The 18,244-nt window shown below is 42.0% G+C and overlaps 1 protein-coding gene across 2 annotated transcripts in view; it reads left to right on the top strand.

The window, feature by feature from the left end:
• Positions 1–18,244, top strand: part of LOC108901858 (solute carrier family 45 member 3) — a 29,191-nt gene that overhangs the window by 3,458 nt on the left and 7,489 nt on the right. The window contains exons 1-3 of one of the 2 annotated variants that reach the window (XM_018703511.2): positions 4,126–14,366; positions 14,595–14,957; positions 18,053–18,243. In XM_018703511.2, coding sequence (XP_018559027.1) covers positions 14,810–14,957; positions 18,053–18,243 — 339 coding nt within the window. In that variant the 5' untranslated portion in view covers positions 4,126–14,366; positions 14,595–14,809. Of the gene's footprint in view, positions 1–4,125; positions 14,367–14,594; positions 14,958–18,052; position 18,244 lie in introns of those variants that run through there. The other variant, XM_018703510.1, reaches the window with a different exon arrangement.

The following is an 18,244-nucleotide window of genomic DNA, read 5'->3' as shown; positions in this document are numbered from 1 at the left end:
CCAATCAAAAGCAACACAGCACCTGCGCCTACAAAATCTCACAAATGCAAGAATGCACATTATCAGACCACCATAATTCATTAAACAGAGGGGGAAAGGACTGAATATTAAGCAATGTGTCTGATTCCTGCATCTCTCATTGACAGGAAGCAGAGGAGCGCAAAACGTTCTTTCCCAGCTTTCTGCAGGCTGCGGGGTCAAAGTCCAAACAGCTTCCCTGTAATAGTGCTCTGCAGCCAGCTGGGCCAGAGAGAAAGACCGCTTACAGGCTCCCCTAATGGGCCAAAGCGAGAAGAAAAGATGACAGCTACCCTACCACCAAGGAATGTCACCTCTGTGACATTGTTATCATTCAGCTCCTTCATTGTCTTTGACATTATGCCTGCATTCTCACAGTTGTTGCTGGGAACTTTACCAGCCTGTTTCCTTTTATGCTGAAACTTCTGTAAAGTAACTTGTTTCACTGTGAGTTTATTCAGCATTTGTGAAACATCTTTCTTTTTTCAAATATCCAAAAACGTGAACACCTCTCTCCCCGCGGTACTCATGAAAGTTAGACACAGTCAGAGTATGTATGTATGTGCATGGCTGAGCTTCTGTCAGCATCAGAGTCCTCCTGGGATCACTCTTGGGATCATGGCTAACTTTAATTGGTACGAGAGGGTGAAGGCATACTCCATTCAGGCATCTAGGTTATCTGTGTTCTTTTAATATCTGGTCTGATTAAAGGCATGAATATTCCCTATCTTCGCTTCAGTCTGGCTTGAAATCATCTCCATGCCAAAGTGTGTGGGTGCCTTGGCACTGGTTCAGTTCTCTAGTGGCCAACTGCTTTTCTCTTTAATCCTAATTTGCTGCTCTGTATTTCTGTCATTCAAACTTAAATGCACTGTAACACAATGAGTGAAGTATGCCAACTGTGCTGCAGTTTCTAAAAACAAAATCATTTAGTAAATTATGGGAACATATAAGTGGCTTTCAGCTAGCATGTCTGGCAAGAGTAACTGTCTGTCTCCTGATGTTTTTCTTTCCCTTGTCTTTGTGAAACACAAGAGAAAATGATAGTAGGATACTCTTTTTGTGCACTCAGGCAATTCCATTATAACCAGAAACAGGCATTACACTGATCATTGCAACTACCATGGAAGAGTCAGTATCCAAGACTTTGTGGTTCAAGTTTGGAACTCTGAAGGTGTTTTCAGACAGAATGCAAAGTGAATTTTTGTCTTGACTGCTGGAAGGTTTTTGTAGTCCTGTGTTTTTTGTGCTCTAAACAGCCTCTGACCGATGTTAGAACACACCAGGGACTCTAGATATTTCATTTACTTTTCACCAGTCTGTCTCATTTTCCCTCTCATCTCTGTACATCTAGAAATTGGAGTCATAAAGCCTCAGCTTAGGTGAAATTTAGTAGCAGTAGGTTGCCAGTATAGTTGCTGCTGTGCCCTTTAAAGGAGAACTTCACTTATTTTACATATCAAACTCTCCATGTACTTGAGAGTACTGCTGCATATGTGAAAAATGCTGTTTAAAGTCTTTTGCAGCTTCAGAGGGAACTGTGTGACTGTGTGAAGTCTGATAAATTGCCTCAAGTGATGTGATGTCACTTGAGTCAACATTAGTTGGATCCAAAGTTTGAAAAATAAAATAAAATAAAATAAAATAAAAAAACGTGGGGGTGTAGAGCTAGAAGTGAACTTACCAGACCTCTGTAGACTGCTCCTTATCCCTGCTTGAGGCTAGCAGCTCGAGGCTGCATTAGCTGCTACAAGCATAACACATACGAATACTAACTTTCGGCTGCTGAGGTGCAGTTTGATTAATGGAGGCACCAGGTTTTGACACAGACTGCAAGTGCAGATCCTCCCTTTATCAACACTCCCTGTGTGCTTTTGATAGTAACCAAGTTACTTGTAGTTAACATGGCAACATTCACTCTTTTTGTTGAGAGTGAAAAAATAGACCTACCAATCTGAGTCTATTTTTGTTGTTTCACTCTCACACCCCTTCTGCTAGCCTAATTCAATTTACCGACTTTGCTCATTCTGCCCACATGGTTCAAGTGTGGAGGGACTGCGTGGCATTGAAGGCAAAACAGCCTCAGGTCTAGCCCTCACGAAAGGCGGAGGACAGATGGTAAAGGAGCCTATCGCTTTTCTGTAATTCCCCATTAATGAGAGGCACTACTTCGACAGTTTCACATAGTGAAACTGCTAAGCCATAGTTAAAGTCCAGACAAGTATGGGCCCTGGAGCAGGGATAACACAGGCTTGTCCTCAGACATTTTCCCATGGTGAAAAGGACTTGACCAGATGTTCGCAATACATATTCACACTCTCTCTTTGACTCTCTCTGTAAGTCAGAGAAACCCCAGAGAGTGTGTAAAGTGGCAGATCTAGAAAGAGCAAATCTGGTAAGGCGTTTAGTGTGCCAAATTATGAATGACCCTGCCACCTCCTGATAATTTTTTACTGAAAATACCAGGAAACACCAACCCAAGGGGACGGCGAAAGGTTTCCAACTTGATTTAGCCCTCTTTGAAGTATGCCTCTGTGAATGGGAAAACAGCATATTATAAGACACCGCAGTGTTCTCTTTCATGTAGCAAGCTGAAAGGGATGCTATTGAGTGTTTGAGGGGGACCTTTGATATGTGAGATGCTCGATGCTCTGTGAAAGGATCAAGCTTATGATTTGAGTCAATATGTGTCTGAGCACTTTGATGCTTGTTTCTGCCAGACCAGTGTTTTGTCAGAAATGTTTTGTACAACAGGCTCAGGGGGTTTGCCACGATGGATCAGTCCCATGACAGTCCTTACAGCTTGCATATGTATGAAAAGATGCCTGCTTGTGCATACATATGTACAGGAAAGTGCATACACAAAACAACAAGTAATGGAAATGCTGCTCCACCCTGGATGATGGTAAACTGTTTGTGAACTTGTTTGGGAAGGTTGATATGGAGTGTTCTGTCCAAAGTTCAGAGGACATGATTAAAATGAAGGAAGGATTTGTCTTGATTACATGTTTCTTTTGTTGTCAGGCTTTTCGTTTTGTAGAGCTGATGATTGACATTTCTCATTTTCCCAGAAGGCCCAGAGTAGCCTTCCGCCTTTTAGTCTGCATTTATGGGTTGGGCACACAAAGATAGTAATGTTGTAAAACCCTTCCTATTGTGTAATTGTGTTTTTAAACTGCTGTTTTTGAAGGAAAGGCTACATTATATATTATTACAATTCCTCTGTAGAGTGCTTCATGACTGTGGGCAGGATGTTTATTAAAAATGATTTAAACGTTGTGTGTGCACACAAGATTGAGCTTATATGGGGAGTCCTTGTGTGTGTGTGTGTGTGTGTGTGTGTGTGTGTGTGTGTGTGTGTGTGTGTGTGTGTGGTTTCATGCCTTCCTATGTATGCTACCAGTTAGAAAGGGAGAGAGAGGACTTTGCCCTTCTCTTCCATCTTTACCATCTGGTTTGTGTAGTATTTGACTGAAGCGTTAATCATTGTGCCTTGAGGCCACTCCTGCTCTGACAACAGCTGGAACAGGGAGATGGACCTGTTGATGTCCATCTGTCCCCCTGTCTGTCAGTCTTGTATGCACTGCTGTATTAACTGTATCCATGCAGCTGGAAGGTTCATGACCTTGGTGTTTCTTGTTTCTTGAAAAACAGCTGGAAAGACCTCCTCAGCCTTATTTCCTCTTCGTAATGTGTCTCAGCCCTCAACTTTCTACAAGTCACCCACAGACTCTGTACTACAATTTTTCCAAGTATTTTTAAGTTTGCTTGCTTGGACTGTGTTCTCGACTGTATGCATTAGATGTGCTAGAGCAACATAATGGATTCTTGTATGTATTGTTCTCCTTGGTCCTTGATCAGTGGACATACACTATTTTCTGTCATGAGTTTTTCACTGTAGTATGTATAGACGTGTCCACAGGTAAACTTAGTTTTCTGCTTCCATACTTAAGTATGAACAAAGCTTGTCACCTTCACTGATGTCCTCTTCCAAGTAGAGCTAAACAATGTATTGCTGTGTGTAATAAGGCCCAATGATTAAGCCCATCATTGCATCTTTATTCTTCAGTTCATCAATTGTCAATTGTAAGACAGGACTGGGTTAATTGGGGAGTATTGAATAAGTGTCATGTTGAATTGATCAAAAGGTGTTCTAGTTTCTCTAAAATCAGCTTAATCGTTGATTGAATAATTTAGTGAGTCATCAAATTGAGCTAGAAAAAGTAAAACCTGATCCAGTGAAACTATGTCTTGAATATTTCTATCAAATAGAACATTGCAATATTTCATTCAGTATTATTCATCTTATAAGTTGCATAATACGTTAGTAATAGATTGTGTTCCCCAGTGGATGTTCAACGGCATCTCTGTCTGGCACCTTACAATTTTTCTGCTTGTTCTACAATATGCCCATGTTCCTGGCGGCTTGTTTCTCACTAGCCGAACTTTTGTCCTGCAGTGAGGCTCCTTTTCAGGAAGAGGTCCTACCAGCAAGTAACGCTCTCATTTTTTCAGGAAACTTGAAAGCAGCACTCTTTCAGCTCCTGTTCTTGATGTGTCTTACAAATGGCTCTAGATGGAAGCAAGGCAAGATAAGTACCTCTGTGATTCTTTATGCAGGCTTTTCTTATTAATATGTACAATGATCATGTAAAACTCACTTGGAAACAAGAAAAACAGCTTTTCTTGATGAATGGTTACCAGTTATTTGCCTGATGGTTTTTATTTAGTTCAGATCTGGTGGTTCTTCATCTGAGTTCTCTGTGGAAAAATTCCCTGTGGTCGACAAGTTACATTAAGAGCAGTAAAAGAGGAAAATGACATCTGTTCTGGGAAAAGGATATTCACATAGTCAATATAATGTTGCATTCATAGTTGTTAGGACAATTTGATAAAATTACACATTAGAGGTAGAATTATGTCACATCAGCTATTACTTGACAGCAGGAGTTTTGGCACCTCTGTTGTTTTTAAATTCAGTATAAGAAAAGCAAGTCATAATATTAGACCGTGGTACACTCTGAGCACACTTAACTACATTTTTGGGGGAAGCATCACATCACCAACACATATATTTTTTTATCAAGGATTTTAAAATGTATAACATGGAATTCTCTACCAAGGAAAACCCTACAAACTTGAGTTAACTTGTTGCTTTGTCAAGTTCTTTTCTCTTTTTTGGGTGCAACAAACATGTGTAAAGCAGACATGTGCAAAGTATGACTGATCCTAAAGAGGATGTAACATCATGTGTGCCTCTCGGCACAGCTTTATAGATCGAACATTTCATAATTGAATTTTCGTTATTTATGATACTGTGGCAGCTGTGACAGTTCTGTGGCCGTGTGCAACAGATGGCCCTGTGTAAGTAAAACACTAAGCCTGAGGGGACTGTATAAAAGTGTCTTGGACCAGCTATGTTATGTCCCAGGATAGATAACGCCTGGAGAATGTTAACTGTCTGGTGCTCTTAGATGGTTGTTGAAGTAGTGCTAATCCTGAAGGTGCTACATGTTAAAAACAATTAGGTATGTATGGAAGCTCTGTGTTTAAGCATCAGCGTCACGTATTTACTTAAAGGTTAATTTGCCTGTGGAAGCACACAATGAGTGATTGAAACTTCCCATCCCATCCTTAGTGCTATGTATAATGTGGGTGACATTTAGGCTTTATTGGATCCCTGCTGCTACGCCAAGAGTAGTGGCCCATGAGCTCTATTTCTGACACACTGTTTTGGTTTCCTCGGTTTATCAAAGCAGGGAGCAGTGTGTTGTAGCTTATTATGGGCATGTTGGGTTTGGCTGGCGCTATAGATGCTGGGTTTGTGGAAAAGGCTACCATGGAATTAAAGCCTTCTTGGCCTGCCCAGGGTGCTCATACATCTTTAGCCAAATCTGTAGCCAAGCACACACATGGCATGTTAACAATAGAAACATCATTGCAGCATGGCAAGGGGTTGCAGATATGTAAACTTTTTTTATATCAGTTTATGTAGTGATGGAACCATTAGTAGAAGGAGCTGTCAGTTGTTGGGAGAAGTAAGTGTCTGGTATGTGTGAGGTTTTGGAGTGTATTTTCAGTATATACCTCTTTTTTAAAAAAATATGTATAGTTCTTCTGGACTGACACACAAAGAAAAGCTTTTTAGAGTTTTCCATTCCAAGTTAATTATTAGACTACTATGAGGGTGTGTGTTAGAGAAATGCATATTTGTACTTAGGGTGGGTAATTGCACAATAATGAAATACATTTGCCAGCTATTTTAAAGGAAGGACATTGTTTGTTGTGTGTGTACCTTTTTAATTGTTCCAAATTTACCGGAACAAGAGATTCCTGGGGTGGGGTATTTTTGGTAAGTCTGGACACAGACATCCAAGTTAGTGAGGCCCGGCCTTTCCCCTAAAATGGGATTTTCAGAATTCTCTTAATTCCAGGCAAGCCGCTCCTGTTGCAGAGGGGAAGTGCTGCCAGCAGCAGCCATTCTCTGCACTCTATCTTCATATTGATTGGCCTCTGGGCTCCAGAGATGGAGATTCCTTAAAGCCAGTGGTAGTCTAATGACATTGCTCAACACTCCCATCACTCCCTCCCACCCACCAGTAATCACCCTCCCCATTTAAGATATCCCTCTGCTCCACTTTCTTTCTTCCTCTCACTGTTATCAAATTAAAAGCTTTTCTTTAGAGGGTTGGTCTTGGCCTGCAGGCGTGGGGTACAGACATGGCAGCCAGCCGAGGGTAGAGTGATAGTGAGTGTGTGTGTGTATGTGAGAGAGCAGTTGTGGCTGTGTGTCTGTGCGTGTGTGCATGTACGTGTCTGCTCAAATAGGCTTATTGCTGTTTGAGCTGATGAACCAGGAAAAGGGTTAAAGCAGTCTACGGACAAGTGGTCATGCAGGAGTGTGAGCTTAACTAAGACTGGGCTAGAAGAGGGGAGGTAATGAGAGAGGGTGGGAGAGCTACCCCTGCCCTGATAGGCAGCTGAACATGATACTGGGTCAGGGGGTATAATACAGAACTTTTAGGGAGTGGTTATAGATAGTGAGACAGAAGGGGAGGGGGAGTGGCCTCCGTGTAGGGTTGTTAGATGATATCAATTCATTCTTTGTTTCCCAACTGCCCATTGTGCTCCTACAATGCAACACAGGTGAGTGTGTGTCTATGTTAACTTAATGTATCAGGTCAGGGTTCTAGCTTTGGTCTGAATTTTGCCAAAAACAAAATCTTGTGGGGAAAACAGAAACAAGTCCTTTTCGAGACTGAGGCAGATACAGACAGACAGAAAGCGACAGGATTCCTCAAGTGCTTTGGGATTTTCCCCAATTCCCACCTTACAGGCTGAGGCACAGAGGAGGGAGGGAGAATAATGGGAGGGATGCAAAGGAGGTGGGCAAAATAAGAGAGGAGGGAACAGGGGACACAGAAAGAAGCAGGATAAAAAAAGAGTCAGACTCTTGAGCATAGAGTTTAAGCAGGTGGTCAAAAGAGTCGGTACAGATATGCTCTGCTAGTGTGGAGGGTGTTGATTGGATAAAGAGAGTGAGCAGCCTTTAAAATAGATTAGATGCTCAATTTTCAGCAATGCACGGCTGTAGGTGGACTTTTGAGCTTCGCTTCTTTGGCTGGTGAGTAGCACTTTGACAAATAACTCTGCTGCTTCGTAGCTCATTATGTTATTTTGCTATTATGACACGTTCTCTTACTTCGATGTCTGAAAGGCCAGAGGTACAAATAGTTCATGTACAGGATAAAATAGGATTAAATGTATTTCTTTGTAATAGCAAAGACACTCTTTTTGTCATGTATAGACATTTGGGGATTTCTAGATGCTGTCATTCAGAGTCCATTATAGTGTATGAAATAAAATTGTACCTCTGAATGGTGTGTGTTAATAATAGTAAAAGGTCAGCTGTATGCTTTTTAGAAAATGTCTGAGCTATGATTTTGACTAAGAAGTTCTGATATAAATTTTTATCATTTTTACAAGCATATTCTTTTATTAGAATATGTTGTATGTGCATAAAAGGGATGTAAACTTGCCTCATCTTGACTGAAAAATTAGCTTGTAGGCTGATTTAACACCCTAATGTATGCAACATGGAGTGTTATTACATGGCTACTGTTCAATGATTTGACTTCAAATTCAAATTTAATGTTTTGAATAAGGTTATGCTGTTCATGAACAACTACTGACAGTGACTGAGCAACAGTTTCTAATGTGTCATGAGTTAGTCTGTTTAGAAAAAGGAACAAGATTTGGAAGTGTTAAAATAATGTGAGACAGCTGTGCATGTGAGAGAAATTAATCATTACATTTTTCCTGCATCTTATAAATTAAATGTTCTGCTTGCATGTTACGGCATGATGTTGATCACAGCAGTTAACTGGTTGCTGATTAAACCCAATTAAAATTTTGACTGCTCTATTAACTAAATGTAAACACACCTGATCATGGTTGAATGAAAACTCATTAGCATTTGCATTCCCTCTTATTAGTCCTTTCACCTTGGCACAATAGGTTTTCAGGGACTGGAAAGCCATAGTCTGGGGAGGCACGTTATCAGCCACATTGACTCACAAGAGGCTACACGGCTGAACTCTGCTGCACTCCATTGTTGTGCTATTTGCATGGGTCAGTATGATAACGGTCACCTCCCTGAGCTGTAGCAAGCTCCATTCTCTCATGTGGACAGAGGTGCAGGCTTCCCTCAGTTCACCTTCTGACACACACACACACATCTTCACACCCTAATCCCATACCAGGGCAACCCAACCCAAGCTTGCATTTGTCTTATATTTATCTGATAAGTGCAAATGTGTTGGTGTGTTTTGTGTGTGTTGGTCTATCTGTGTGGCTTCTTAGTTATCCCTTGCAGATAAGCACTAATACTTTCCCCCACTCACTTCTCTAAGGTTGGGATCTGGAGTCCACTGCTGGAGAGATGGTGTTTAAAACAGTGTTGGGGTATTCCTGTTCTGTGAACAAATGAATTAATGACTGTGAATGCTTTGATAATAGATTTCCCCCATTAGAGCCAGAACTTACATCTTCTTACTAAAATAAATTTTGAAGACATTGATATCATTGCTTTCTTACAAGCGTGAACTATTTGTTTCTTGTCATCTCTTTGGTCTTTTAAACTTAAGGGACTTATTCTGAGTCATTGTCCTAATTAGGTGCGGGGATAAAAAGAGCACTTCACGTTTTGGCACAGCAAAGTCATTAGACCCTCCAGAAATAAGACAAGGTCGCCTTTCCCGCTTCAACATAAGATGTATGTCCCTATCCACTCGCAGAAGCACTACTTTAAAATAATAGACAACAGGTTTACGTTTTATTTAACTAGGCAGCACAGTACAGGAGGAGAATATTAGCAGCAGTCGTCCCTCTGCTGCCGCTGTCTTTGAAATTTTAGGTTGGTCACATGATTTGCGGTGAAAGGCAGGGTCAGGGGTCACAGTGACGGATGTGGGCTTAAAATTACAGGCTGGGGGGTAGGGTCAGCATGGTCAGGGCTGCCTTTCAAGTGAGCAGAGGGAGAACACAAATCCAAACACTAAACTTTTTTATTGAAGTAGGTTAAAGAAGGTCCATGTCATTATCTAGTTGTCAGTAACATAAGGAAACAGTGTGTTTGGAAAAATGGTGCCAGAGGTCTGATGGTTTGCTCATGGATGTCAGGCCATATAATGATTTGGAACACCTGGTACAGATGAACAGGAGAAATGGAGACAGGAAGATGGGAAAGAGGGACTGAAACAGGTGATAAGAACAGTAATATGTATTTAATATGTCTATACATTATATTTTAGGCTACATGTTCCAAAAAATCTAATGAAGTGTACTACTTAAACTGAAAATTGCAGGTGCATATTCTGCAAGCAAGTTAAATGTCTTTAAAATAATAATTGTTTGCATGCGAATGCTGAATGGGGGCTAAAGCACTGAAAGTGTTGAAGAAGCAGTTAACGCGTGAACACTGAAAGGAGTTGATGTGTCATTTCAACTGTAACTGTGTGTTCCGACAGAGCGCAAAGATAATTTTAATGTCACTAAATTTGTGCATCTCCCTTTTTTATCAGTCTGCATCATAAATGTACAGAGATGAGAGCAAAACGTTTGGTCAAAGGCTGAGATGAAGATGAACAGACTCACTCACCAACATACAGTCAGTGCATACAGTAGTTCTGTGCCTGTTTAGGAAGAATATGCAGTGGTCAAATCAGTGGTCAAATTAGCATGATGTATGCCAGGGGAACATTTGCTTCACTTTCTGTGAACATTCATCTTTCTGACATGTGTGAGTGTAATTGCTTAAAACGTTTGAAATGTTAACTTCAAGTTACTGCTGATAGTAACTTCAATAGGTTGACAAACTAAGAGTTAAGGGGTGAAAGCAGCTGTAATGTTAGTTAACAGTGTCAGTTGAAAGCAGTTCATTCAAAGCTAACAGCTAACATCAAAGCAATTCAATTGCCAGTTAAATTGTAACTGATAAATAAAATAAGTGGCAAAAGAGAAGATATGTGTCTGTATATTAATCTCAGACATCCAGGTTTGACAGTTTGAGTTGAGTTTTGTTGTTCCTCCGTTCTGACATCTGGTAGAAACCCTGGCATTTACCATGTCTAGAAAGAATCTGCCTGCGGCCCCTTGAGTGTGACACCACTCAGTGATGCCCCTTTTCACAGGACTTCCATGACAATGCCAAGTTGGCACTGTTGAGAAATGCTGAGGTAGTGATATTATAGCAGCATGGTAAGCAGTGCACTGTTCATTAAAGGTTGCTCCATCTCAACTTGTTTGTGTAATTCAGAGGACAGAGAAGGAGAGCCATAGAGAGGGGTTTGCAGGAAGTAAGCCAGGGAAGCAGTCAGCATAAAGGCCGGTCCTGCTGTCACTCCATGCAGACGGTCAGGTCCATTAATGTGAAGGAACTCAAAAGGAGGAAAGCCACAGTGCTGCAGCCATTCAGCTAGAGCCAGACACACAACCAGACCCTCCTGCTGAGGTTTCTGCAGCAACAGCCTCCACTGTGCTTGTGGCACTGATGTCATCTCAAAGCAATTCCTTTCCTTCTTCTCTTCCAAACCCTGCTGTCTGCTGGGAGACCCCACGCCCCAGCCCACCCAGCCCCAAATACACACACACACACACACACACACACACACACACACACACACACACACACACACACACACACACTTTCTATATCCTACCATCTATATGAACCCTAAAAGACTTGGAAATGGACTTGATACCTCACTATATCACATTACTCCCTGGCACAATGTATACAAAGCCTGGTTTGTATTGTAAGAAAACCGCTCCGTCATTAGGACCGATTTTTCTGGTGGGGGGGTGCAGCTGAATAGGGCTTGGTAATGGAGCAGTGGGAGAGCTGACAAAAGCAGACCCCCTGCCACCCCCCCTCACCAGCCTGGCTCAGATTGTTGTGTTTAAACACATAAGGTGACAAGGAGAGTTGTTTGTCTAACAGTGTGTGCGTGCGTTTGTGTCTCCAAGGCTATGGGAAGACGATGAAGGGCATGACTGGAATACATTGTAGAGTCAGAGGTGTCATTAAGCAAGCGGTGGAATGACTGCGTGGGCTGCATGTGTGTGTGTTTCTACCCTCTTTCCTTAAATCGCTAGCTTGAGAGCTCTGTTCTGTTCTGGGGCAGTGCCACAAACATGGTGCTGGCTGAAGAGTACCATATTTAAAAAAAGCAAATGGATTCTTTTTTTAATATATGACTTTAGGTGGATAAATGGACCAATGAATGTTGCTCTGCTTTACTTTCACTGTTTCCCTTGATCCCTACCACCATCTCCCAATCTTTCCATCCTCTACTCTTGCTCCGTCCTAACTCTGACATTGCCACCACCACTTGGGTCAAGCAACCATTCAATTTACAAAACCCTGGAATCTGACTTGCATTTGGACAGATGTCCAGACAAGCCACGGCTGCTCGGGTAGACAAATCAGATTTCTCTATTCTTGCCACCGGGGCTCCTCTGTTTCCAGTGAGAAAGTCAGACAGAGAGTCAGCTGGGGCTGCAATAGAAAGCATTCACACTGAAATTCAGAGCCATAAAGGCATAACCAGTTGTGGGCAGATATGTCAAAAGAGTCCTCTTAGAATGCAGGTCAGAGACAAAGCTGACCTCAGGGGTTGAGGAAGGATAAGGAAGAAATGCAGAGGAGAGGGAGAGGGAGGGGGAATGTACATATACACACAGCGAATATGTGGGTAGGGGGTTGTAGTGGCCAGACAGGCCGTAGGGGCGAAGGCTGGTCCCCTGATGGGTGTCTTTCAGTGTGCCCAAGCTGGGTGGGAATGAGATCTGACGGGTGTGAAATGGTCCCCTCTCTCAGTGACCCAGGCCCCTGCCAGGTCCAGCCTGCTAACACTGTTGCTTTGTCCTTCAGATTCTCAAAAGAGCCTGTATATCAAAGGCTTGTAATGACTGAGTTGGGAATGAATGCTGTAGGAACTGTAATGGCATCATTGATGACATTTAGTTAACATCTTGAATTATAATCATGTGAAAGACATATGAGGTTTTATATAGACATTCTGACTCTGGGATGCCTATTGACAGTAATTTGTGCAAGTGGTGTCAAACCACTCCATGCCACTCTAGTCTCTTGAGAAAACAGTATGTCATCTGTTTTGTGTCCTCCTCATCTTGTTCAGTATATGTCGTGAATTCTTTTTTTTTTTTTTTTCAATCTTTAAAGGTACAAACATTTCCTTGGAATACAGTATGAATCTGATTAGATCACTCACTGAGCTGAGCACATTTCTGTGATTAGCCAAGTCTTGTTGGAGATGATGACATCCATTTTGTTTGCTGGGAGAGAACAGATGGGCAGCATTGGCAGAGAAATGTCACACCAAATGCAAATATAGCACCTTGTTGTTTATGTGTCTGCGGCTGTTCTGACTGTTCTTGCTCTTTCCCTCTGCTTTAAAAGAACACACACCTCAGTCGTGGATGATGACGATAACGATCAGCTTGGGTGTTTTTTGTGCTTGATAAGAAGCAGAGAGATCTGTAAATGAGTGCACACCTATTGGGGACAATCTGATATTTTAACTGAGGACATGTTGTTTTATCAGTCTGCCTCCTGTACTGTCTCTTTCAATCAGTTTGTCTAATATGGTTGTTTTTTGCCTTCTGAATAAAACTTGCAGTAGTGGTATTTGACCATTGAGGCAGAGGCTGCAGAGCATTCTCATAGATAAACCCTGACTCATCTTCTGCTTTTCCTTTTTCAAATTCCTTCTGATGAAAATCAGTCAAATTCACTCTGGCAAGACTATAATCACCCTAAAAATGACCAGATTTAGGTTGAATAGGACAGAATGAACACATGCTATCCTTACAGTAAGGGATGTAATGGAGAATGTCAGGTATCGTCACTGGAAAAGTTATCCGTCAAGGCGTGGCTGGCTTGTCTGTCAGTGTAGGATAGTGTGCAGAAAATAACAAGGTGACAGGTGTTATGGTTCACCTTGGTGTTTTGTGCAATTTTACACAAAGCTTAGTTTCACGTGGATGGATGCAGCTCACCCTCTGATTTTCTTGACGATATAGCTGATGACATTATCGTCATTTTTTTCTGTATTTGGCACAACGCAGCTTTCTGCCTTTAAAGCTAGCATGATAAAACAGGCTGTGTAATGACACTCTTCTCAAATGTGACTTAATCTACCTGCTGCCTTACAGTCTCTCTCTCTCTAGTGAGATGTCTTTTCAGGTGCTAAAGACTGTGTCACATGCACTCAGCTCAACAATGGCAGTAATCTGGTGAAAAATTATGGAAGGAGGACTCGCACATGTGACTAAAACTGCAATCAGGGCTTTAATAATACAGATAATGACAGGGTCAGCCAAGGGAAGGCTGGATTTTAGATCCTCTCACTAATACTAGAAATCTTATGGAGAGGTGAAAGGAAGATAGTAAGGAGAGAGATGAGAATTTAGAGTTCAGACTTACTTCTTTTTTAAAGTTTGATTTTTCAAGCCTCAGCCATGTTTTGAGACATTAAAAAAGGCAAGCAAAGCAGCAGAGGGAGAAAGAATTCTCTTGGCAAATGGTTTGGTGTGTTTGCCACGTCGCTCCAGCTGACTCATCTCCTCTGTCTGCCTGTTGTTGTTCCTGCTGTCCTGGAGCTGTTGGTGAGGAGCTGTGAGAATACATCAATATCATATCCTTGTGACTGTCACTGCCATTTCCATGTTTCTGGAAAATATGTTGGAATCTGCGCAGATTAAACTCTGTAGAGAAAGCTGTCACGCTGACATTCCCCATGCAAGCTGATGCCACGGACATCCAGGTATAGTAACCTGGGAATGACCGGTCTGATGTGGCATGCCTTGGACTTTACTCATGTATTCCAAGAGTCTGAAACAGCAGCTAATTATATGCTGTATGATGCACTGAATACTGGTGTCCAGAGGCTGAGTGTGTCATATTTAGGAGTTTCTTTTATTTTGCTCTTCTTAAGTTGCAAAAACTTTCTTTTCCATTTCTCACTGCTCTCTGTTGCTCTTCTCCCCTTTAGATCCAGAATGCTGAGAAGAGGATGAATCTTCCAGGTCATCTGAGACATCCACGTGTCTTTGCTGCTGTCCCTTCCCGACAGCCCTCTCATCCCACTGGGGCACCATCTGCCTCCCCACGCTCCCCCCCTTGCCCCTGCCCAGGTCCCTCCCCCTTCCCCTGCCCCCAGTAGTGGCCATCCCAGAGGGGAGGAAAGGCGAGCCAGCCCCTGTAAATATGCCTGGATGGAGGTCTCAGTGGCGTCTCGTCCTGCTGAACTCCCTGACCTGTGGCCTGGAGATCTGTGTGGCAGCTGGGATCACATACGTGCCCCCACTGCTGCTGGAGGCTGGAGTGGAGGAGCGCTACATGACCATGGTGCTAGGTAAGGGCTTGGTGAAGACTGAAATAGGTGGATCTGGTTACCAGGCCTCTTTGCCACCTCAGAGTGTATGTGTGTTTTGCTTCTACCTCATTCTCTTTCACACATATGCATGCTCTCTCATCATTTCTCCCACTCTGTCCTTTTCTGACAGGGTACTCATTAAACTTGAAAAGGCAAAGGTGGCCTTGTTCACATAAACACACACTCACACATACTTTCAAGGATAGACCGCTAGGATTCAACTATCTCCACTGTGGTTTGTTTACTGACCACATGAGTGATTGTTTCTTGTCTGAGTGTTTCAAATGATAGATTTTTACAGCCCTTGAGTGCCACATATTCACTTTGCATTGTGTATTGTCATGGGGCTGAAAAGAAATTAGATTTTATTTTACTCTGAATACTTTGTTTGCTGTGGCTACAGTGAAGCCATAACAGAAATGGAAAACTGTTTCATTAGTTGCTATTAAATTCATGAGAAGTATTATAAATGGGAATAGGCTGTAAGGAATGTTTGTTTTTGTAAATTAGGTTGATACATAAAATATGCAACCTTGTCCAGTGATAGCCAAGTTTGTGTGGTGGTGGTGAGGTGGTGCACAGGGGCAAGACTATGCCTCACGGCTCCTATTTTCTTTCCCATTTAGGTCATAAAGACATAATTGAGGCAGTTAGACTAATCAGTGGCCAAATCATCTGTTGTTTTGTTGAGGTGGTAATCAGGCACTAATTGAAAGGCAGCAGGAGAGTGAACTGCCGGGGGGAGCGCCATGATGTCCCACACTGACACTTCATATCTCTTTTTGCAGTTGCACTTGGACTTCATTTCAGATCAGACAGTTATCAGACAATGTAAAACAAACATCTGGATGATTATCTTTTTTACAATTAAGTGCACCATCATACCACATAATTCAGTTAAGAGTGCAGTGTTCTGTCTTGTTCAACAGCAGATATACACTATACAAATGCACTGTAGAGTATGTGCGGCTGATGACTGCACCATTATGTCTGGCTAACATATAATTTAGTTTTGCTTCTGGTTGTGTATTTATGGCTTTAGTTATCCTCAACCTTTCTGTCTAACAATAGACTGTAAGAATTTACCAAAACTATATGAACTCTTCAAAATGCAAACATAAAGACAGACAGGTTCCCAGTTAGTTATCTTGGTCCTCAACTAATTAGTGGCATGTGTATACATATACACAATTAGCATCACCCATATGGTATATATTTACACACTGTAACTGAGTTTACTTGTAAGTGATGTGAATAGTTGCATGATCCTGTCAGCCCAAATGGCTTTCACATGGTCTTCACTAAAGGCTTCTCTTTGAGACATTGTCTTGTGACTATACAGATGATAGCTACAATTTCAACAAACCAAAAGGCTCCGTGTGGATGACAGAAGTGACTATTCAAGTATAAAGATTAAACAATATACACTTCTACTCTTCCATCTCTCTAACAGCTGCTGGTGATATGAAGAAAAATGATTTCATTGTAGAGTTCCTCCCAAACAGCCTGCACTGTAAGCCAATCTAGAAATGGCACTCAACCTAATTCTCATCTCCCAGTATTATAATAGAGTGCCTGAGTGTTATTTGAATGAAGATAGATATTGTGTCTTGGGAGGCTTAAAGCTAATTTCCCCAAGCAGTAGTGTCAGGTTCTCAGATGGCTGCTTTCTACTTTATCTAATAGCCATTTGTTGGCTGCTTCATCTTCCAGTTGTTACTTTCTTTCTCTAGTTTCTTCCCTGTTAATGGAGAAGGTACTCTGAGCTTTTTAGCACCAAGGTGTCCATTACTCAGTATATTTAGGTTTGTATTTAAGTAACAAAACACATTGTGGAATGTGACACATTTTATATCGGGTAGGATCATGTGTGGGTTACATTAGGCAGCACACTGATTTATGTGTGTGTGTCTGTCAATAAGAGCTGGAAAGCATGCTTTGGTGCATGTGAGAATGATATAGTATATTGCTGGGAGAAGTGAGCAGCCACAGACTGGGGAGACTCTGTGTGTGTGTGAGACAGTAAGTCTTACAGCTGTAGATGGTGAGGATTGTAATGATGGGCCCCCACAGCTGCAGCAGGAAGAAATGTGGTGGAGGGAATGACTGTCTGTCTGTCTTTCTCAGATATCCTGTCTGTCTCTCTGTCTGTGCTCGTCTGTTTCCCAGCTTACCTAGCTGGTTTTTCTATCTGTCTTATTCATGGGGCGTTTTTGAATACACAAATATCTCCCTTACTCTGTTTCAGTTTCTTGTCAAACTGTAGGAAGAGCACAGATAGAGCTTGGTTAAGTATTTCAGTTTCTAGTTTTGCTATAGAGCAGTGTATTGATAAGTCATTCATTCATTAGCTATACCACTTATCTGTAAACGATTGCTGGGCGGGGGTATTTTATGTTTACGGGCATATGCGTTGGGACAGACATGAATTCACAAAGCAGCCTTACACAAAGGGCATATAACATTGAATGAGAACAAAAGTGTACTTGTCTGTAATGAAAACTGTAGCCCCAAGATATGGTCGTTTCAGATATTGCGTGTGCCAGTATGCAAACACCCATTGTGCCATGGTGTGTTTTAATTAGCCAGACCTGGCCACGTGTGGAGGATGAGCTGATTATGGGTTACCTTCAGGCAGCAGGCCATCTGTAGGAATCATCAGCAGCAGTCAGTGACGATGGCAGAAGGCCACAGAGACCAGTAACAAGGAGGACCAGACAACGACAAGATGAAGAACCCCATTCAACCAGTTGTAGTAGCTACTGTAAGCCACTAAAGCTTAGCAGATATCCTATACAGGAAGCATCTGGGCATTTGGTGTAGGGAGTATCCAATAGTAAAATATGACTATAAGTGTAATGTGTGGGGTTTCATAACTTATTGATATATGTGACCATGTTTTTTAAAGAAAATACACTGTTTCAACATTTATGAATTCATATTTGCTACATCATGTTGTCTTAATTACTTATTACTTTGTCCATGTCCTCTGTGTCTTTGGTGTTTCTCCTCTGAATATTCTCGGCTTTATTTAGTATTTTCATTTACTACTCTGTGTTTCCTTGGTTTCACAGGTATTGGCCCAGTGCTCGGCCTCGTGTTCATCCCTTTGATTGGCTCAGCCAGTGACCACTGCAACAGCAGTTATGGCAGAAGGCGGCCTTTCATCTGGCTCCTGTCTTTAGGAGTCCTTCTGGCACTTTTAATCATTCCCCATGCTGACGTTCTGGCTGCCCGTCTTGCCTGGGGTGGGCGCACCCTCCAGG

Source organism: Lates calcarifer, linkage group LG10, assembly GCF_001640805.2.
Source record: "Lates calcarifer isolate ASB-BC8 linkage group LG10, TLL_Latcal_v3, whole genome shotgun sequence".
NCBI classification, from domain to species: domain Eukaryota; kingdom Metazoa; phylum Chordata; class Actinopteri; family Centropomidae; genus Lates; species Lates calcarifer.
This window is presented reverse-complemented; position numbering and strand designations above follow the sequence as displayed.